The sequence below is a fragment of the Palaemon carinicauda genome, chromosome 2, assembly GCF_036898095.1.
Source record: "Palaemon carinicauda isolate YSFRI2023 chromosome 2, ASM3689809v2, whole genome shotgun sequence".
Classification (NCBI taxonomy): Eukaryota; Metazoa; Arthropoda; class Malacostraca; order Decapoda; family Palaemonidae; genus Palaemon; species Palaemon carinicauda.
Genome location: NC_090726.1, coordinates 67,296,847 through 67,320,359, shown reverse-complemented (window position 1 = coordinate 67,320,359; position 23,513 = coordinate 67,296,847). Strand labels below are relative to the sequence as shown.

Here is a 23,513-nt window from a genome sequence, read left to right as displayed (position 1 = left end):
TCAGTTTTACATTATTCATGTATTTTTTTATTCTTGGCTGGAACTATTATGACACAGCTTTGTATAATTTTATAACCATTGTGGTGGTAGTTTGTGTATTTAGTGTTTTGCATTTTACATATGGAGATTAGTAGGATGGGTGTTAGTCCTTATTTTGAGTGTTGAAATAGTGGATGTACATAAGATAGAATGATACTGCATAGAGTTTTGTTAAAGGTGAGGAAATCAATGTTCCAGATATCCAGCAGACATTCAGAGAGGTGTGGTTTTGCTAGAAGAATTATACAAAAGTCCTGATGAAACTGGAAAACGAGATTATGTATTCTATTTGGCTATTGGAAATGCACGATTAAAGGTAAGTTATACTGTACATGATTGCAATGCTGTAATGTATAATAGTGTAAAGTGTGTCCATGTAGTGTACAAACATATTTGTTCCGTAACCGAAATACAAACCACGCTATTTACATTGGGTTTACCTTTTAGCGCAGCTGAAATGGCGAGCCATTAGAATTTAACGAGGGTGTATTACCCCCGCGCTAGTTAGCGGGGGGGTAGGGGAGTGGTAGCTAGCTACCCCTCCCCCCCTCACACACAGATGAATGCTCACTTTCACTTTTGGCTCGGACTGTGACAGACGTCTCTGTCTTGGTCCTCTCTTGGCAGCCATTGTTTGTTTTGTCTTTACAGTGGAACCTCTACACACGAACGTATCTACATCCGAATTTTCCAACATCTGAAGTAAAATTCGAGCAAATTTTTGACTCTACACCCGAATTTTATTTCGACACACAAAGTAAACATTACGCCATTGAGCGTCGAGTGCTCAGTTCTCTATTCTTGTGTGTATCGTGTGGTTGTCCTCTGTTTGGTCTGTTATTAACAGTGCTTATTTTCTTCCTTTTCTCACATTTCCTTTTTGATTTTACCTATAATCATGGTGCCTAAGAAGCTAAGTTTCAGTACAGGAAGAAGGCAATTCTTTTATTGGAATTGAAGCAAGAAATTATAGAAAAACATGAGAGCAGTGTGCATGTGAGTGATACTGTATGGCTAAACAATATGGCCGGAATAGGCCTATGATCTCGAGGATCATCAAGCTGAAGGCAGCCATTATAGCAAATAACCATCGAAGGGGATCACCATTATTACAAGACATCTTAGCAATACCCTGGAAGAGATAGAACGCCTTTTGTTGATAGGGATAAAGGACAAAGAGATTGTTGGCAACGATCATTTGTGAGAAGGGCCAGCGTGATGAACAGAAAGAAAGAAAAAAGTGAAGCAAAGAAAACCATGATAGCTTTAACAAGCTCTTTTAAATAAGACTTCTCTCTTTTTCTGTTTCTCTCTAAACATAGCATTAACATATTCTTTAAATAAAATCTCTCTCTCTCTCTCTCTCTCTCTCTCTCTCTCTCTCTCTCTCTTATAGTGTTAGATACTTCTATTATTTTTTTTTCCGAGAGAGAGAGAGAGAGAGAGAGATTAAAAAAAAATATGTTTAGAGTACATTTGATTTTTAACAGCGTCAACGAGTTGAAAAACAATTAAATGTAACTAAGAAAGTAATAACAGCTAATCTGAATTCCTTTATTAACTAAAACAAATATTGATACAAACACACTCGTGTGCGTATGCACAAACACACACACAGGTGCGAAAATTGCTATGCAGTAAGAGAGACGGTCGGGGAGGAGGTAGAGATGGTGACTGCGATAACATACCGTAACTCGTCACTGAAAGTGATGAAAATAAAAAATCAAAAGAAAAAAAAATGTAAAAAATATGAAATATAAAAATAAAAAAAAATAAATAAGCTAAGTTAGATTAAAATTTCCGTAGTGTAAGTTACGGTAAGTTATCGCAGTCACCATCTCTACCTCCTCGCCGATCGTGTCTCCTCGTGCGTGTGTGTGTGTTTGCGAATACGCACACAAGTTGTTTGTATCAATATTTGTTTTAGTTAATAAAGGAATTCAGATTCGCTGCTATTGTTTTTTAGTTACATTTAACTGTCTTTCAACTCGTTAACGCTGTTAAAAATTATATTTACGCAACACATTTTTGTTTTATCTCTCATTTTTGTTTAATCTCTCTCTCTCGCTCTCTCTCTCTCTCTCTCTCTCTCTCTCTCTCTCTCTCTCTCTCTCTCTCTCTCTCTCTCTCTCTCTCTCTCAGAAAAAATTAATAGACGTCTCTAACACTAACAGTGAAGAAGAACAAGAGAGAGAGAGAGAGAGAGAGAGAGAGAGTATTTATTTAAGGAACATGTTAACACCACGTCTACCTTCTCGCCGATCGTCCGTCTCTTCCTGGCGTAGCAAATCCTACACCTGCGTTGGCCTGTCTCTAAGGTAAAGTGGCAATAAAACACATTTTTTATTTATTATTTCTTTATAACTATCTTTTTTACATGCTTCTTTCATATTATGCAGTTATGTTATTGTTATGTGTAATTATGTGTAGCCATTTATTAAGGATTTATTATGGGTTTTTAGGCTGAGGAACGAATTAAATGAATTACCATGTATTCTTATGGGAAAATTCGTTTCTACATCTGAACATTTTCTACATCCGAAGTTGGTTGTGGAACGAATTAAATTCGTATGTAGAGGTACCACTGTACTTAATTGCTTACTTTTCTTTTACTCAATATATATGTAAACATGCTTTCATGTTTGTATATATATTTGAGTATAGAAACCAGTAAGTTTCCTTTTCAGATTTGTGTGTGTAGTGTATGTACGTGGTGTCCTCGGCAGTTAGGCCACCACGGCGTAATTTTATGGGTGGCAATCGAGTTTGACTTCGGTCTTTCTCTCTCTCTCTCTCTCTCTCTCTCTCTTGAGGTCGTTCACCCTTTTACTACGTGTTACTACGCCCTTGTAGCTTCCTTTCCGTGTGGGGGGGGGGGGGGGGGTTGCTACGCCGTACGTTTGTCTCAAATTAGTTTATGAATCTAATTGTAGTTGTTTTTTTCAGCTTGTAGAACGATTCCTTTTGGGGTTTTCGTTCTTTCTTTAGTGTTGATTCATTTTTAAATTACATAATTACATAGTTTTATAATTATAATTGTTATTTTTAAATATTTAACTTAGCCGGTGAATATATAATAGCTGCTACTCAGCGGCTCGACAGAAAACACACTCAAAAAACTCGCGAGCGATCGCTATGAAGGTTGCGGGTGTGCCCACCAGCGCCAACTATCGGTCAGATACCACTCTTGCATGTAAACAAACCCTTCAATTCTTCTCTGTCGACCTTGACGACAAGACGTATCAATTCTCGCTGTAGAACCTGGAGTTTTCTCAACATATTTGGTGAAGTACTTCATTTTGGTTTGAGCTTTCGCAGTGCAGGTGTTTTTCCTCAACATAAACTCTTGAACTCTTTATTGAATCAGATTATTTGTTGATGACTTGGATTGTTTTTGGAATTTTCTTTGACTAATTCAAAATGGCTGACCCTTCACAAGTACCTAGATTTCGGAAGTGTAATGCTAGGGACTGTAATAGGCGTCTTCCAAAGGCATCTCTCGACCCACATACTGTGTGTTCCAATTGTCGGGGTAAAACCTGTCAATTGGGAGATCGGTGTGAGGAATGCGTGGGCCTTTCGGAATTCGATTGGCTCGAATACGATAAATATGCACGTAGGCTAGAGAGAGATAGGGTAAGGAGAAGTTCATCTAGGTCTGTAGATTTTTCCTCTCCACATGCCCCTGAACCTAATCCTTCCCCTGTAGTGGTTGTTCCTAACCCCCCTTCTAGCACTCAGGAACCATTTATGCAAGACATGTTACGTGCTATTCATGCCTTGGGGGAAAAAGTTGAAGCGTTAGCAACTGATCGTAATCAACTTATGGCTGACGTGAAGGAACTTAAGTGTCAGAGTGCCACGGCGGAAAGTGGGAAAGTCATTAGTGCGCAAAGTGTTGTGAACAGTGTTGCGACCGAGGGTTCGTCTGTTCGTGCCTGTCGTTCACCTAGTCCGGGACCTCTTGCAAGCTCCCAAGCCCAGGGGAGAAGTAATGTCGTACGACTTATGGGTTCGAGAGGCCTTGATCAGCGAACAGACGTTCCCTCTATGGTATCAGGCGTATCTCACCAAGATCGCCCCTACCATAAGACGAGAGAGCCCATTTTCTCCTCGTCTTCCGAAGGCTTCTCACGCAAGAAACCGTGGAGCAAGGTTTCTAGGCCTCTTAAACGGAAGTCGGTCCCTTCAGGACAGGTCCAACGTCCTGGATGTAGTCATTGGGACAGTTCGGACCCGTTGCAGTCATCGGATGACTGCTCGCCGCCTAAGCAAGGCAAGGTTGTGCCGTCTCAGACGTTAACCCCGTCGGTTACCGCACCCATTCCCGTGGACCCTAAATGGGTTATACTGCAGGACATGCAGTCTAAGCTTGCCTCCCTTATGGAAGACTATTCTGCCGATAAGGTTTCCGTTGAGCCTAGCCGTTTATCTCATCAAGATCCTGGCCTTCAGCCACCCAAACGTTCCTTTGTGCGTCCTGTTGACGTTGGTGTAGCCAAGTCACGTCAATCAGTTTGTTTAGAACCGCACTCGATGCGGTCTCGTGTGGATTTTCAGCCGCATTTGGACGATAGGCAACTTGCTGATGCTCCTGTTGACGTTCAGGACGTTCGCCAACCTTCGGAGTTGACTTGTTTTGACGCTGAGCGTCAACATCCGCAGTCTAGAGTTTTTTTGACTGCTCAGACTAGGCGGTCAAAGCAGTCTCGGGTGGACGCTGTGCGTCCTCACGCACCTGTTGTTGTTGACAGTTCACAGACTGTCAAGCAGTTACATGACGTTGCGTCCTGGTCCGCTACTAATGCACCAGTGCGTGTGGACGCAGCGTGTCAAGTACTGCCAACCCCTTTGCTTTCGCAGCAGTTGTCAGATGAGGAACCTTCAGATGAGGACGTTGCTGACCCTCAGCCTGAGGATCATCCTTCAGATATTGATGAACCCAGAACAGTTCCGCCATCAATGGACTTTAAGAAAGTCATGTTAATTTTTAAGGAGTTGTTTCCCGATAACTTCGTCTCTGTTGCTCCTCGTTCACCGCCGTCTGAGTTTGTTTTAGGCGTACCTGCTGACATGCCAGCCTTTACAAAACTTGTGCTATCTCGCTCATCCAAGAGAGCTTTACGGCTTTTAGGCGATTGGTTGGAAACCAAGAGGAGTTTGGGGAAGACGGCCTTTGCCTTCCCTCCATCTAAACTCTCGTCTAGATCGAGCGTCTGGTATGCCACGGGAGAAGTTCTCGGCTTGGGAGTCCCTGCCTCTGCCCAGGGCGACTTCTCAAGCCTGGTAGACTCTCCCCGCCGTCTAGCCATGAGACGCTCGAAGGTTAGTTGGTCATCTTCGGACCTTGACCATCTGCTGAAAGGCATTTTTAGAGCCTTTGAAGTTTTCAACTTCCTTGACTGGTGCTTGGGAGCCTTAAGTAGGAAAATCTCATCGGCTGATAGAGATGTCTCCCTACTCATTATGTCCTGCATGGATAAAGCCATCCGCGATGGATCCAATGAGCTATCCTCCTCTTTTACTTCAGGAATCCTTAAGAAGCGAGAGTCTCTTTGCTCTTATCTGTCGGCAGGAGTTACTCCCTGTCAAAGATCTGAGCTACTCTTTGCTCCCTTATCGAAGTTTTTGTTCCCTGAACATTTGGTTAAGGACATAGCTTTGTCACTCGTGCAGAAGGACACCCATGACTTGGTAGCGTCCTCTGCTCGCAAAGGGACTCCTTCGACATCCTTTTCTGCAAGACCAAGGATAGACACTCCGGCGTCCAGGTTTATACCGCCCTTTCGTGGCAGAGCTCCCAGCAGGGGAAGTACTCGTGCCGAGGGAAAGAAAGGAAAGAAGAGAGGAGGCAAGTCCTCACGTGGCAGAGTCTGACTGCCCGCAGCCTCAGACAGCAGTAGGTGCCAGACTCAAGAACTTCTGGCAAGCCTGGGAGAAGAGGGGCGCAGACAAACAGTCTGTGAAGTTGCTCAGAGAAGGGTACAAAATTCCATTTGTACACAAACCTCCTCTAGCGACTTCCCCCATCGACCTCTCTCCCATGTACCGAGAGGAATCAAAGAGACAAGCCCTGAAACTAGAAGTGTCTCTTTTGCTAGAGAAGGGAGCGGTGGTGAAAGTCTCGGACCTTCAATCACCGGGGTTTTACAACCGCCTCTTCCTAGTACCGAAGAAGACAGGAGGTTGGAGACCGGTGCTAGACGTCAGTGCCCTGAACGTCTTTGTCACGAAGACAAAGTTTACCATGGAGACCACGAAATCAGTCTTAGCAGCGGTCAGAAAGGGAGACTGGATAGTCTCTCTCGACCTAAGAGACGCATACTTCCACATCCCCATTCACTCAGATTCCCAACCTTTTCTGAGGTTTGTTTTCGACAATGTGGTGTACCAGTTTCGGGCCCTGTGCTTTGGCCTAAGTCCTGCTCCTCTCGTGTTTACGAGGCTTATGAGGAATGTGGCAAAATTCCTCCATTTATCGGGAATCCGAGCCTCCCTTTACTTGGACGACTGGCTTCTCAGAGCCTCGTCCAGTCATCGCTGTCTGCAGGATCTTCATTGGACATTGGATCTGACCATGGAATTGGGATTTTTGGTCAACTTGGAAAAGTCCCAGCTGATTCCATCCCAAACTATACTGTATTTAGGGATGGAGATTCGCAGTCCAGTTTTTCGGGCTTTTCCGTCTGCCCCCCGAATAGAGCAAGCCCTGCTCATAATCCAACGGATGTTGAAGAGAGAACGTTGCTCAGTCAGGAATTGGATGAGTCTGGTAGGGACTCTATCATCCCTGGAGCAGTTTGTCTCGCTAGGAAGGCTACACCTTCGACCTCTCCAGTTCCATCTAGCTTTTCACTGGAAAAAGGACAAGACGCTAGAGTCGGTCTCAATCCCGATCTCCGAAACAGTAAAGGCATGCCTGAATTGGTGGAACGACAATATCAATCTAAGAGAGGGCCTTCCCCTAGCAGTTCAGAAACCAAACCACGTTCTATTCTCAGACGCATCGGATTTGGGTTGGGGTGCGACCCTGGACGGTCGGGAATGCTCAGGTCTGTGGACCTCAAGTCAGAGGAGCATGCACATCAACGGCAAGGAGCTTTTGGCAGTCCACCTGGCCTTGATGAACTTCGAGAGTCTCCTTCGAAACAAAGTGGTGGAGATCAACTCGGACAATACCACAGCCTTAGCATACATTTCCAAGCAAGGAGGCACCCACTCCCTGACACTGTACGAGATCGCAAGGGACCTGCTCATTTGGTCAAGAGATCGAGGCATCTCCCTGTTAACGAGGTTTATACAGGGCGACTTGAACGTCTTAGCAGATTGCCTCAGTCGGAAGGGTCAGGTAATTCCTACGGAATGGACCCTCCACAAGGACGTGTGCAAGAGGCTTTGGGCGACTTGGGGTCAACCCACCATAGACCTCTTTGCAACCTCGATGACCAAGAGACTTCCAATCTTTTGCTCTCCAGTCCCGGACCCAGCAGCAATACATATAGACGCTTTTCTTCTAGATTGGTCTCATCTAGACCTATATGCATTCCCACCAATCAAGATTGTCAACAAGGTACTGCAGAAGTTCGCCTCTCACGAAGGGACAAGGTTGACGTTAGTTGCTCCCCTCTGGCCCGCGAGAGAATGGTTCACCGAGGTACTTCGATGGCTGGTAGACTTTCCAAGAAGTCTTCCTCTAAGAGTAAACCTGTTACGTCAGCCCCACGTAAAGCAGGTACACCAAGGCCTCCCCGCTCTTCGTCTGACTGCCTTCAGACTATCGAAAGACTCTCTAGAGCTAGAGGCTTTTCGAAGGAGGCAGCCAGTGCAATTGCAAGAGCGAGGAGAGCTTCTACCATTAGAGTATACCAATCGAAGTGGGAAATCTTCCGAAACTGGTGCAAGTCAGTATCTGTATCCTCGTCCAGTACCTCTGTAGCCCAAATCGCTGATTTTCTCTTACACCTGAGAAAGGTTCGCTTCCTTTCAGCTTCCACGATCAAGGGCTACAGGAGCATGTTGGTTTCGGTCTTCCGGCATAGAGGCTTAGATCTTTCCAACGATAAAGATTTACAAGATCTCCTTAAGTCTTTTGAAACCTCTAAGGAACGTCGTTTGGCTACCCCTGGATGGAACTTAGACGTGGTCCTAAGGTTCCTCATGTCAGACAGGTTTGAGCCATTACATTCAGCCTCTCTGAAGGATCTCACTCTTAAGACTCTTTTCCTGGTGTGCTTGGCCTCGGCTAAAAGAGTCAGTGAACTTCATGCCTTCAGCAAGAACATTGGTTTTTCTACAGAAAAAGCCACTTGTTCTCTTCAACTTGGTTTCCTGGCCAAGAATGAACTGCCTTCTCGTCCTTGGCCTAAATCTTTTGATATTCCTTGCTTATCAGAGATCGTAGGCAACGAACTGGAGAGGGTGTTATGTCCCGTTAGAGCTCTTAAGTTCTATTTAGCTCGTACTAAGCCATTACGAGGTAAATCTGAAGCGTTATGGTGTTCGGTTAAGAAACCATCCTTACCTATGTCAAAGAATGCTTTGTCATATTTTATCAGATTTTTAATACGAGAAGCCCATTCCCACTTGAATGAGGAAGACCGATCTTTGCTTAAGGTCAAGACGCACGAGATTAGAGCTATAGCAACCTCCGTGGCCTTTAAGCAAAATAGATCTCTGCAAAGTATCATGGGCGCGACCTTTTGGAGAAGCAAGTCAGTGTTCGCGTCATTTTACTTGAAAGATGTCCAGACTCTTTACGAGGACTGCTACACACTGGGTCCATTCGTTGCAGCGAGTGCAGTAGTGGGTGAGGGTTCTACCACTACACTTCCCTAATTCCAATATCCTTTTAATCTGTCTCTTGAAATGTTTTTAATATTGTTTTATGGGTTGTACGGAAGGCTAAGAAGCCTTTCGCATCCTGGTTGATTTGGCGGGTGGTCAAAGTCATTTCTTGAGAGCGCCCAGATTAGGGGTTTGATGAGGTCCTGTTGTATGGGTTGCAGCCCTTGATACTTCAGCTCCTGGAAGTCTTTCAGCATCCTAAGAGGATCGCTGGGCTTCGTGAGGAAGACAGACTTATAAGGCAGAGTAATCGTCTAAGTCAACTTCCTTACCAGGTACCTATATATTTTGGTTTTGTTATATTGATAACTGTCAAAAACTCTTAGCTTATACGCTGTAAACTTATTTAACTCTGGTCTCTACCCAACGCCTTGGGTGTGAATCAGCTATTATATATTCACCGGCTAAGTTAAATATTTAAAAATGATATTTTAATTATAAAATAAATTTTTGAATATACTTACCCGGTGAATATATAAATTAAAGGCCCTCCCTTCCTCCCCAATAGAGACGCAGCGGGACGAGAAGAATTGAAGGGTTTGTTTACATGCAAGAGTGGTATCTGACCGATAGTTGGCGCTGGTGGGCACACCCGCAACCTTCATAGCGATCGCTCGCGAGTTTTTTTAGTGTGTTTTCTGTCGAGCCGCTGAGTAGCAGCTATTATATATTCACCGGGTAAGTATATTCAAAAATTTTTTTTATAATTAAAATATCATAATTCTGTTTTGGTTACAGCTCTCCTTCCGGGAGTGTAAGTGGTTGTGAGGGCACGTGCCTGTAGTGTAATTCTTGTTTCCTTTCCCTCGGGATTCCTCTTCGGAGCCTTCCCGGGGGAATGAATGTGTACTAATGAGTTTTGTTTTATTTTTTTACAGTTACCGATCTAGTTCGTTTCTGTAATATGGTAACGGTGTGAGCTGTCTTGTTGAGGCCTGGGGATTCGGCTGTTGCTGCCTCCCCCCTTGTATTTTCGTCAGGGGCGTGTCTCCTTCTACTGGAAGTACTCCCGTGACGACGGACAGCTCTCCAGTTCATTTTAGAACTCTCAGGAGGCTTGCCTCCTTGGGCGGGTTACTTTCCTTTCGAGGGAAGTTTTTCCCGTTCAGGCTTGAGTTTTTCCCCTTTTGGGGGGTTCTTCTCTTGCCTTTTTTTCGTGCGACTATGCTCTTGGTGCTGAGCGGTCACTTGCAGTTTCGCTCAAGGGGCTGAGCAACTGCAGGAGCCCTTCTTCGGAGGATTGCTCCTTTTAGGTCACTGGCTGACCAGTCTCTTCTACGAAGTGTTTCTCTTTCGTTCGCGAGAGTGTACACTCATAGAGACTCCTCTTTGGAGGATTCTTCTGCTGCTGTTGCTGTTGGCCTCCCTCGCCGTAAGGCCCACCGTCCGCCTCGTTGTAAGGGCCTCTCATCTCCCTATAAGGGTGCTAAGAGGCGCCTTTTTGAATCTCCGTTTGCAGCCTACAACTGCTTTTTCTTGATCTTCCGCCTTGGTGCAGATGGACAGCAGTCTGATCTCGTCTTCCGACGGGCAACGGTCTTCCCGACGGACAACGGTCTTCCCGACGGACAACAGTCTTCCCGACGGACAACGGTCTTCCAACGGACATCAGTCTCCCGGCGGACAGGCTACGGTCTTCCGATGGACATCTGTCGCCCGACAGACAACGTTCCCTTCGGGGCAAAGGGTTGCCTCCCACGGGGGTTCTTCCCTTGCGTGTCAGGGTTCCCCTGCGCGCCCTTCTACTGTGTTCTCTCCTGCTCCTGCTCAGTATTAGCGCACAGGCGCTCTCCTGCTCATCAGCGCTTCCTGATCGCTAGCGCTCTCCTTTCGCCAGCGCTCTCCTGTTCGTCAGCGCTCTCATAATGATCATCCCTGCTGTTCCTGTTGGTTCCTGTTACACGCCCTGTGCGCCCACGTTCGCCCTCGCGATCTAGAACTTAGGTTCAGGTCTGGGTCACAGCGATCATCAGCTCGCCAGCGATCATCAGCTCCCCAGCGATCACCTGCTCGCCAGCGCGCACAGGCGATTTTAGTATTGCCTATTCAACAGCGTTCTACACGTCAGCGATCACCTGTCTCTCGGCGATCTCCGGATCGCCCGCGTGTGTTACAGCCGGCACGCCAACGTTCTCCAACACTTCTGAAGGAACATGGTTCGCCAGCTACTAGCTCGCCATCGCCCACCTGTGCATGCTGCTCGCCATCGCGCGATCGCCCACCTGCGGATGCTGCTCGCCGTCGCGCGATCGCCCACCTGCGGATGCTGCTCGCCGTCGCGCGATCGCCCACCTGCGGATGCTGCTCGCCGTCGCGCGTTCGCCCACCTGCGCATGCTGCTCGCCGTCGCGCGATCGCCCACCTGCGCATGCTGCTCGCCGTCGCGCGATCGCCCACCTGCGCATGCTGCTCGCCGTCGCGCGATCGCCCACCTGCGCATGCTGCTCGCCGTCGCGCGATCGCCCACCTGCGCATGCTGCTCGCCGTCGCGCGATCGCCCACCTGCGCATGCTGCTCGCCGTCGCGCGATCGCCCACCTGCGCATGCTGCTCGCCGTCGCGCAATCGCCCACCTGCGCATGCTGCTCGCCATCGCTCGCCAACGCGTCGACATGCCACAACGTGCCATCGCCAACCTGCGCGTTAGCGCTCACCAGCTCACCACCTGTTGATCCATATCACCAGCGGTCTTCCTCGCCCACGCGGCAGCGCGTTTCCTCGCCATCGCGCTAACGCTTGCGTTCGCCGCCTCGGACTCGCGCTCGTTCACCTGCCCACCCTCGCGAGCGCTCGCCTGCGCGCCCGCGCGACCGTTCGCCTGCGCGCCCGCGCGACCGTTCGCCTGCGCCCCCGCGCAACCGCTCGCCTGCGCGCCCGCGCGACCGCGCGACCGCTTGCCTGCGCTCCCGCGCGATCATTCGCCTGCGCGCCCACGTGCCTGCACGTCTACGCTCATGCGAGTCCGCGCACATGCTCTCCAGTGTTTGCCTGCGCGCGAACCAACGGTATTCCATCGCGCGGACGGACGGTGTTCCGTCGCGCGAACCGACGGTGTTCCGTCGCGCGAACCGACGGTGTTCCCTCGCTCGAACCTACAGTGTTTCTTCGCACGAACGTCGGCTTAATTCTTGCAGTATTCATTGCTCGTCTATGGGTTATCGCTCGCCGACCACCAGCTCTCGCCCTTCCTACCACGCTCGCCCTCCTTCTGCGCTCCTTCGCTCACCTTCGTTTGCGTTCCTGCGTGACCGTGCATGGGCGCTTCCACGTTCGCCCACGCGCAAATCTTTGAATTACCATCGCGCGAGCTCCAGGGTGATTGCGACCACGATTCCCATTGGGGTTTTCGCAGCATGGCCAGCCTGGCGAGTTCTTCTGGAGCGTATTTCCAGAACACGGCCTCACCCCGTAAACGCAGAGCATGGCACTTGCAAGAATAGGAAGAAACTTCAGGGAGGTCTGAGCAACACTCCTCTTTCCAGAACCTGGGTTAGCCCTTCCCCGTCATTCCCTGGAAGGATTTTTGGCGGGGGGCTTTCCATTCGAGATTTTGCCATCGGCCAAGGGGTGACTGGTTACCCCTTCCTCTGGGGGCTTACCAGGTTCTTTCCCTCCTCGGTTACGGCCCGAGGTTTGGTTCAAGGAAGCTACAGGAAGATCATGGGTACTTTCCTCCTCTCGAGCTCAGACACCTTGGCCTTTTGTCGTTAAGTATCTAACTTGCGGACAAGCTCGATGTTGTACCATCCGGATGCGCTGACTGAGGGCTTCCTTCGGGTGTCTCATCTGTGGAGGTCGACGACCTCAGACACCCTTCCATCCTTGAGAAGAGTTTGTTTGTGCCCAAGGACAGAGACTTAGACAGCGGCTGTGCGGAGGAAATCGACTTCCGTTTTCACTCCTCCAAGGCGCTTTCTTCCAGACTCTGCAGGGCTCCAGCGCCCTTTTCTTTCAACCACGTCGGCCTAAGTTATCGGCTACGACAACTGGGACAAGGTGTCCAATTCCAGTTTCCTCCTGTCAGGAACAGATGTCACGGGAGGCTCCCCCGGGGGGGCATAGTCCTAAAAGGAGCGGCAGAGTTCACGAACTCTAGGATTGCAGGTTTCTCGCTGGGAGGATGCTTAAGGTTACTCATCCGGATGACAGCTTCCCGATGCCCATTCCCGCACAATCTCTGTGATCAGCCAAGGATATCGCGCCTGCCGTCTCTGTCAGCGAATTCAGTGTCTCTGAACCTCTATGCCATAGCGTCGGCAAGAGTTGCCCGGTTAGGCAGAATGATCCATACCTTAGGCGAAGGTCCTCCATAGGATCAGCGACGGCTTCACCCCCGGCCTCTTCAGTCGATCCTTTCTTGTGAGGAAGGATCTGAGAGGGGAGTTCCGTAGTCGACCTCTCAGCCCTGATCAAGTTTGTCGAACAAACTTCGGCCAGCGTAGAACAGCAGAATCGATCAGACTGGTAACGAGGCGACAGGACTCCTTAAACCCTGGATCGGAAGGACGGGTACTTTCAGTTTCCATTCCATCCATCTTCCAGGGAGCTCGTCGAATTCAGCCTAGACTGCAAGTATTCCTGCTTATGATGCAGTGCGGCTATCCCGCCGTGGCATAGCAGGTTTTTTTCCCCAGAGAACTCTCCCTGCTTTCCTCATGGCCGCTCAGGTGCAGGCTTCCGCCTCCTCTGCTTTTTGGAGGGCTGGTCAACTCCGGTAGGCTCGGGTTCGACCTTCTTCAGCGCCGGGACAAGCTTCCGGATGCTTACCATGAGTGTGGGTTCATGGTATTTTGCTTGGAGCCTTCTCTTCTTCTGCCTCAACATCTGGAGTATCTGGCCATGATATTGAGTCACCGGCCTTACCACGTTAGAAACCCCGCTTCTCGTCTGTCCAGCGAGGTTAAGCAACGTCGGTTCTGGTCGGTACTTGGATGGGTGACCACCTGGGCACGCCAGATTCTGTTGCCACATCCTCCGAGCCTTCCTTTCAGTTGACTGCGGCAAGACTGAGGAGAGTCGCAGTACCTGTTCTCAGTCAAGCAGAGCTTTCAGCCCTACCTTGGAACGTTTCCTAGTTCTCCTTTCCTCATTGTCCTGTATATAGTCCGAACGGTCGCCTCAGGATAAGTTCCATGTGGGGTGGTACAAGTTCCGGTGGTTTCAGGCAACATTTAACCGGACTTCTTGGCCCCTATGGGACCAGCGGAACTATTAGACCTCCAATGGGTGTTGACCTATGGAACCTCTTGATGGTAGTGAATATTCTCGTCCTTTCCCCACATTCTTGATGCTGTTCTCGGACTCGTCAAAGGAAAGGGGGGGGGGGGGGGGGGCATGTTCCGGTCCAGGCCTATGGTCAAGACCTGAAGGATACCTCTCCATCATTCAGGCAGGCTTAGGGGCCGTAGTCTGGCCCCTCTACAGATCCTACATCTCCTGCCGAGTCGCCCCGTGCGCGTCGACTTCATGATTCTGGCGTGTTCTAACCAGCAGGGGACGCATTTTCACATCTTCACATCTTGCAGTAGAGATACCGGGATGATTGAGATTCTCTCAATACCACCATCGGCTCTCTCATTCCAGGCAGAGGAATGTTCTCTCCGACTATCCGAGCAGAGCCTCGTAGAGAGAGTGTACCTGGGGGTCTTTGACCTTGAGTAACCAGCAAGTCCTGGTCTGGGGGACCTGATCGCGACAGCTTGGAACCTCAAGCTTCCGCTGTTCTTCCCCCCAGTCTCAGAGCCCGAGACTCTGGCAAGATGCATTCCGGTGATGGTGGGACAACTTCGACGCCTGCGTCTTCCCTCCTTTTTGTCTGTGGACAATGGGTCTCAACAAGACCAGGTTGTCTTTCAACCTTTCAATGGGAGAGCTCCACTGGGACTATGCGCAGAACGGTTTCTGGACCCTCTGCTTCCCCTGACGGAACTCCCGGGAGAGCTTCTCCCACGGCGCAGACTACTCAAACAACCACACTGCGACATCTCTCCCGAACCGCGGCGTCGCTTCGGCTTCATGCCTGGAGACACTACGCCGCCTCCTCAAGAAGAGACAACCCGCTACATTCGCGGTACGGAGGTCGCGTCATCTGCGATAGTCATCCGCAGGGGTCTTCCAGGCAAAGTGAAGAGTCTTCGGTGGTTGGTGCCGTGGGAGATATACCTCTTCCCTTGAGGCCTCTTCTCCAGCAATAACGGTCTTATTGCCTTTCGGCGGGAGGAAACTCCTTTCCGCTCTCGGCAATGAAGCCTGTCGCTCAGCCTTTCCCTGACCTTCAGGCTTAAAGGAATAACTTTTTCCTGCCCGCTGGATCTTTCCTCGCTCATGCGAAGCTACGATCGTCCCTGCCCTAGTCGGAGGAAGACCTCCAACTTGGAGCATGGCTCGGACTTTTAGTCCTTTAAGAGATCTTCTCAAGACCCTTTACGACAGGCCTCGGATTGTATTCCGCCTTGGGTCTCCTGCTCACTCTGGCCACGGCCAGTGTGTAAGCAATCTTCTTGGTCTCGTACGACTCCGCCCTTTTTAAGGAAGAGGGGAAGGCAACATTCAGGTTCGCTCCTGAGTTGTTGGCTAAACTCAGAATCTGGGGGTCCCGGCCCTTCGGTCCAATTCCTTCAAGATTTCGAGTCTCCATTCTGTATCTGATGTCCCAAGACCTTCTCTTTCTTGCCAGTAAAGGAATCGATAGGTTAGCTTTGGGAACAGCTGCAGTTTGTCCTCAGTTGCAGCCGATTTGGGAGCACAAGGAGGACACGGGGGAGAGTCATCAGTATACCTCTTCAGCCCGGACTCAAGGACATTCATCTCGACCTGTCTCCAGACCCTCCCCCGTCACATCGCCCTACAGCACGATGTTGGATACATCGCAACGTCCCTCGCCTTCGAGTAATACTACTCTGTGACGCAGGTGCTACAAGCTGGAGTCTGGAAGCGTCTAATGACCTTCGCAGCCCGCTTCCTGCAGGGCGTGACCCACAGGAGTCTCGATACGTTTTCTATCGCTCTGTGGTGGCTACACAACAGCTGGTCTAACCTCAGGTTCCTTTTTGGACAGGTAGCAGAAGGTTGAGGGCATTGTTATCAGGTTTTAGTCTGCATGAACGAAAGAAGTATGTCTGGCCCTTATTTCTTTCTTCATCATCCCCTCTACGGGGAAGCAGCATCCTGGTCTCTGCATAGCTGACCTCGAACCTCTGCAGGTAAACCATGCTTCCTTGTGTTCCGAGTATTGAGTCAATACTGTCGCGTCCCCCATACCCTGACGAGGTGGTATTGGGAACGTCCTAACCCAGAGTTCCTTCTGGAACTCCAGGTCAACTGCCTAGGACGGGTCACACTTCTTCCTTCACACACAAGCTTATGTAGGCTCCGCAAGGAACTTGTGAGGTGCAGGGACTCCTTTTCTCGGGTGCGACTCACTCGGATTCTGAGTCCCCGGGTAAAGCCAAAGCCAGTATGGCTGGGGACTTTCCACCCTACCTAATGGGTAAGTCACCCAATGTAAATAGCGTGGTTTGTATTTCGGTTATGGAACAAATGACAAATTCGAAGATAATTTGTATTTTTCCTAACCATACAAACCTTAGCTATTTACACATATTTGCCTGCCAGCCCTGTCCCCCAAGACATGTCCTACCTCTAAGTGAAAGTGAGCATTCATCTGTGTGTGAGGGGGGGGGAGGGGTAGCTAGCTACCACCCCCCCCCCCGCTAACTAGCGCGGGGGTAATACACCCTCGTTAAATTCTAATGGCTCGCCATTTCAGCTGCGCTAAAAGGTAAACCCAATGTAAATAGCTAAGGTTTGTATGGTTAGGAAAAATACAAATTATCTTCGAATTTGTCATTTTACATAGTCAGTGCCATTGATAAATAAAAAGTTCTGAATATTCCTCTCAGTTATTGTTGACTATGTACCACAACTCTTTTTGGATAAAGTTGGTGTAGAATTTTGTGCTTATTATAGCTGTAATTTGCTGACATGTTTATTCCTATGTGAATTAAAACCCTCGCAATTTAAAGGGCTTTACTTCATTGCTGTTTTGCTATGACCAGAATTAAGGAAATCATGAGATTGATACAGTAGCATTGTAGGGTTTCCAACATCCAACCCATTTTGAGTAGGAGCTGCTGAGTAAGCAGGACTTGCATCACTTTACTCCTGGTCATTGTTCCAGTCGGATGTCTGGCTATGACCGCCGTCCACGCTGCGGTTAGCTTTGTGCCTTTACAATACATTAGTGATTATGAGTGTATCTCAAGTTGGTATAAGAATCTGCCTTGGCATTGAAGTTCTTGAGCCGAGTGGTAAGCGATACACCTTTTCTTTCACTTGTGATATTTGCTGGGATTGGCCTCCCTCTCGTTGGGAAAAATATAGTAGGGGTCAGATAAAAAAGGCTAAGAGGGATTGCTCACCTTCTGCTTCCTCCTCTTTTGAGCTTGAGAAGCACAATCTTCTTCTTCTTCTTCTTCTTCTTCTTCTTCTTCTTCTTATTGATGGACACCTTAGTGAGTATAGATATGTGATATCGGGTGTTCCTCAACGTAGTGTTCTTGGCCTATTACTTTTATACTACGTATATACAGTACACATATATATGGTTTGGCCTAGAAAACAAGCTTGTTGCATAAGCTGATAATGCTACTCTGTTGGCATTGATTACATTTCCTGAATTTAGATCTGATGTTGCAGAATCCGTTAATAGAGATCTAGCTAGAATTAGTACAGTATTGATAGTGTTTCTTTAACTGTGTATGACTTAAAGTTTAAGTGTGTTTCTTTATGGGAAATTTACTTTTGAGACACATTAGGTCTGTCTCTTATTCATTTGCACAAAATAATTGCTTTATGGAGAAAGTCTTTCAAGATTTTCAGTGATCAATGTATTCTGAAGAAGTGATTTAATTCATTCATTCTACCTTATTTCAAGTTTGTTCCGACACAGATACAAACCTTCGCTATTTATTAGGGTATTACTTTCGGCGCAGCTGAAAGACGAGCCATGATAATTTTAGTTAGGGATAACTACCCCATCCGCTAGTTAGTGGGTGAGGGGTGGGGTAGAATGGCTACCCCGCTCACTCATACTTCTCGGCTGAGTAACCACTTTACTTTTTGGCTTGGTAGACGACGGACATGCTGCCCTTCTCTCTCGCAAAGACTTGCCTTGATGTTTTTTGTTTATTTTTTAATTTTATATTTTGTTTTTCTTGTGTGTTTTCATTTATCTTACATATATTGAGTGTATATATGTATAAATGGAAATGTACGTTGTTAGATACGTGTAACTTTAATTGCTGTTGACATCGTATCCAATTGCCTCCGCCGTAGGGAGTTGTCATTGCCGCCCTTCCCAGCGACTGATGGTCGGCAGGTTCTCAACACTGCCGTATGTTTGTTTAATTACAGAATTAAAGTGTATAACAGTTCTGCTCCCTTTCGAGGAATTATCTTACAAGGAGGTGACTTATTCCCCGAATAGTGTATTTTGTGCAACGGAGCATGAATTGTAATTGATAACAACTTCCTTTTTTTTCACAGGTAACAGTGACGTAGAACACAAGGCAGAGTGCTACGGCCGCCCTGTTCGTTATCCTGCGCTCTATGTGGTAGCTCGTGAGCTGCACTCATTACGAGGTAGCATTCGCTGTCAACCTTCAACTTGATGTTCCTCCTCTGAGGGGAACTTTCTCTCTCTCTCTCTCTCTCTCTCTCTCTCTCTCTCTCTCTCTCTCTCTCTCTCTCTCTCGATAGTGATTTTGGTTTATGTCTATGCTTTTTTCACATAGAGCTGGGAGAAAGCTTTATTTAGGCTATGTCCTTTTGCGGGAGGACTTCTCTCTCGTTCGCGAGAGAGATTTTTACGCCTACGCTTTTTTCCCATAGAGCTGGGAGAAAGCTTGCCTTAGGCGATGTCCTCCTTCGGGGGAACTTCTCTCTCGTTCACGAGAGAGAGTTTCTTACGCCTACGCTTTTTTCCCATAGAGCTGGGAGGAAGCTTGTTTTAGGGGATGTCCTTCTTCGGGTGGACTTCACTCTCGTTCACGAGATAGATATTATTAAGCCTATGCTTTTTTCCTGTAGAGCTGGGAGAAAGCTTGTCTGTGGCGATGTCCTCCTTCGGGAGGATTTCTCCCTCGTTCGCGAGAGAGATATTTTACGCCTACGCTTTATTCCCATAGAGCTGGGGCGGTGGCAGAGCTTTCTCCGAAGCAGGTTATCCCTTCGGGGGAACGAGTCTCTCGTCTTCGAGAGAAGACCACCTCTGGGCATCGGCAGTCCACTGTTACGCTTATGGTTCTCCTTCAGGGGCGGAGCGAGAGCCTTCTCTTGAGTGACATTCTCCTTCAGGAGAACAAACCTCTTATGTGGAGGTGTTATAGGAGTCCTTCGGGACTCCGCTCGAAACCTTCGGGTTTCAGTTACGCTGAACCTTCGGGCTCTCGTAACGATGGTAACGTTGAGCCTTCGGGAACTTGTGCCATCAATCACGCTGACCTTTCGGGGTCTCGTGACAGAGGAACCTCCGTTCCTCGTTACGCTGATCTTTCGGGGTCTCGTAACATTAGTTATGCAGAACCCTTGGGCTTTCGTAACTTTAGTCACTCTGACACTTCGGTGTTTTGTGACAGGAAAACTTCGGTTTCTCGTTGCGCTGACCCTTCGGGGTCTTGTAACATTAGTTACGCTGAACCCTTGGGCTCTCATAACTTTAGTCACTCTAACACTCGGGTGTGTTGTGACAGGGAAACTGCGGTTTCTCGTTACGCTGACCCTTCGGGGTCTCGTAACATCAGTTACGTTGAATTCTAGGGCTCTCCTAACTTTATTGACTGACACTTCGGTGTTTTGTGACAGGGAAAGTTCGGTTTCTCGTTACGCTGATGGAAAGTTTGGTTTCTTGTTACGCTGATGGAAAGTTTGGTTTCTCGTTACGCTGATCCTTTGGAGTCTCGTAACATTAGTTACGCAGAACCCTTGGGCTCTCGTAACTTTAGTCACTCCGACACTTCAGTGTTTAGTGACAGGGAAACTTCGGTTTCTTGTTGCGCTAACCCTTCGGGTTCGCGCAACACAGTTCACGCTGAACTTTCGGGTTCTCGTGACCTGAGTCATTCTTTTTATGAAAGAGAGTTTTCAAACTCTCGTTGTGTTGATCGTTCGCGCTCACACAACACAAGCTATCATGAACCTTCGGGTGAGGGTAGCAGTGAGTTCTCTCCCCAACCTGAGAGCTCTCACGCGCACTACCAAGTTGGCGCGCACGGCCAAATTGGCGCGCACGGCCAAATTGGTGCGCACGTCCAAATTGGTGCGCATGACCGACTTGGTGCGCACGACTGTGTTGGGGCGCGCAAGCAAAATGGCGATCATGGCGCGCGGGTTCATCCTTTGGCGCGCCATATGCGCGAATATCCTGTTGCTCGCCATGCGCGCGAACATCCTGTGGCGCGCCATGCGCGCGAACATCCTGTGGCGCGCCATGCGCGCGAACAACACACTGCACGCCATGCGCGCGAGCAACCTTATGCGCGCCAGGTGTGCGAATAACCTCATGCGTTCCACGAGCGCGGAAATGGTGCGCGCAATCGTGATCCCATCCGCCTACCAACAGTTCGGCGCAAGAGCGCACGATCATATTAGTGCACGCGTGCACGACCATATTGGTGCACACGATTGGATAGGAGCGCACGACCATATTGGCGTGCGCACACGATTGGATTGGAACGCACGACTGTATTGGTGCGTGCGCAGGACATGGCGCACACGTACAACGAGGTGCATGCAATCGGTTGAAGTGCGCGAACAACTCTTATAACCCTTCGGGGTCTCACAACGCAGTTCACGCTAAACCTTTGGGTTCTCGTGATCATAGCCATACTTATATGACAGAGTGTTCACGAGTGCACAAGAGGTTTACTCTCATGACAGTTTTCGAACTCTCGTCCCGTGAATTGTTCGCCCGCGTCCATCCTCATCAAGAGTTTTACTCTAATGACAGAGGGATGCCTGCTGCCTAAGGGTTTATGAATCTCTAGAGGTAACTATGACACAGTTCCTTTGGGTCCTGGTCATGTAACACGATTCCTGGAAATTCCATCAGGAATCCGTGACAGAGTTCCTGCGGGTTCTTGGCACAACACTCCTTAAGGTCATGAGAAAGGAATTCACAAATAGATTCTGAACCTCTAGGTTCTCTTCCAAATCTTTCTGTTTCCGCAATCCAGAGTTTTCTGAAAACTCTATAGTCGACCCCCCCCCTCTACGGGATGGGTCTTCCAAAAGTGTGACTTGATACGTCACTCTACACTCCCAGCTAATTACTATATCAGCTGGTCTGGTTTCACCAGCACCGATCCTTTCGTTTTCGAACGAACCACCGTCATTTTTCCTCCACCTTCCCACTTCGAGTGGTTTGGTTAGCAGATGGAAATGAGCAGGGAATGAAAATTTTTATTACATTGCGGTTCATTTCCCCTGGCAGGCCTTGCGTGATTTAGACGGTAGTTTTCTCACTATCGAGAAAGCATTCGATGGCAACCCCTTTAGGTAAGCGGTCGATGACAATTATGTCTGGCCTTTTTTGAAGCAAACCCCCACATAAGAGACTTCACCCTTTTTTGGGAGACTTGTTCTTGAGAAGTTTTTACAAAACTTCAATGGGTGTTAAAACTTCATGAAGGTCGTACGCCTTCCCGGAGAATGCATTCTAGCCAAGACAAAACCACGAGGTTATGGTCTTAAACTCGGTTCTACCGTTTGATGGAGGCAGCCTCCCCTGTCATTGTACCCTGGGTATAACGACTTGCCTTTTTACACGATAGTCTTCCGAGATTTTTATTCTATCCTTACAGGGTTATTGTTTCGAACAATTAGTCCCGAAGGAACATTGTTAGCTGACGTTAAAAGAACGATAGCAACAGTGTGGGCATCTCTTCATTTCGTTATGAACGTTTCAAACCCAGCCAGCAGGTAAACAGACATACATTTGTGTGTAATGAACACTGGCTAGCCCCTCATATAAAGAGGAGGGGTAAACCAAAGGGGAAATGATCGCCTCTATAACTGTATATTTTGTTTGAGAACATGTTCGCTCTCATTCAAGAAAATATTACAGTTAGTCAACGATCAAAATTCATTCGGCAATAATGTTGCGATTCGTCGCACATACATTATTCCCACAACCGGATTCGTTGCAAACTTTTCCTGGAGGCCGAGAATACGCATGCGCTAGCGAAATTGGACAAGTACATATTTACGTGCAAGCGATCTTTCTCCCAATAAGGGCTATATACATCTTCCAATTAGAATTCCATTGTATTAAGTTGTATATTTATATCCCTTACTGAAACCAGGTTATTCATTACAGTACATTACTTGGCTACTTTTCTGTAACCAGACATATGGCATTTACGTTCTGCCTCCTTATAGGCATTTTTTCCTTTCCCCTGATCAGAAGTCTTAGTCTCCTATAAAGGCTTTGGCTGGAAACTTCTCATAAGCATATCTGTTCCTTAGTAGGGAACATTTAATATAAAAATGCTAGTTTACCGATCGGAGACGAAGTACAAACGTTGTTTGTCCTAAGAAGGAGAAACCTCCGTTACGAACGTTGCCAACGTTCTCCGACAGTTCCGGATACGACTTTGAAGTCGAACTACACATGTATGCTTGTCATGCGCACAGTTCGGTGTTACTACTCCGTAGTAGACTTATGCTCTTTACCCACCCAACAATAGATTGAAGATACGTCTCAATCCCCTCTTGGGTTTGGATGGAGGCGTTCAGTGATTACCGTACAGTCTCTTGTCCGGAAAGCAATTCCTATGGAGATTCGCTATTATAACATAAGCTGTACTGATTAACTGGTTTACCGTTTGGTATTGGTCTTATTCAGCCAACCACACTGGATTAGTGGCAGTTGGAGGGAGAACAGGCTGTTCCCCTTCGTTGCAAGAACGTGCAATTGGTTACATGTCTCAACATCATCTCGAGGTGTGTTTATTGCTATGCACCCCCCCCCTCACCGCTGGACAATCCGCGGATGATGGGTGGCAGACGAGAGCTTCTGCAAAGAGGCCTGTCTTCTCGTTTTCCCTCTGGACCGGATGCTCTCTATAATGCATCAAAAGAGAGAGGGAGGGCATATGCCATACCATTTCATCCTCGTCTGTTGGCCCGATTCAGAAAGGTACCAGCATTCACCTCTCTTAGAGAACCATCTAGCAGTACGAAGCCTTATTTGCCCCCCTCTGCTCGCGTCAGGAATGTGCTTGCAAAACCACCCAGATAGTGGGCTCCTAGTGTCTTGGAATCATCTTGTATCCAACAAAGTCTTAACTTTGTGGGGTCCCCGACTGTGGTTATGCTCGCAGCGGCCCTGATCTTCAGGCTCCCACTTGACCATTCCCCAGGCCCTCAAACAAGATGTATTCCAAGATCGGTGGGGCGGCCTAGAGATGTGCCTTGTTCTTTCCCCCCCATTCGGTCTGGTGAAAAAGTCCTCAGCCAAGTCAGGATAAGCAGGATCTTATCAATGACTCCTATGGCTTCGCTATGGCATCCCGCAGAATGGTTCCCAGACCACCTGCAGCCCCTGATGGAGCTCCAATAGCTTTGCTATGG

The 23,513-nt window shown here is 48.2% G+C and overlaps 1 protein-coding gene across 1 annotated transcript in view; it reads left to right on the top strand.

Annotated features, from left to right (window-relative positions):
- Fis1 (fission 1 protein) overlaps positions 1-23,513 on the top strand; it is a 73,755-nt gene that overhangs the window by 12,288 nt on the left and 37,954 nt on the right. Inside the window, exon 3 of the mRNA XM_068356650.1 lies at positions 238-355. Within this exon, the coding sequence (XP_068212751.1) occupies positions 238-355 (118 nt within the window). The remainder of the gene's footprint in view (positions 1-237; positions 356-23,513) is intronic.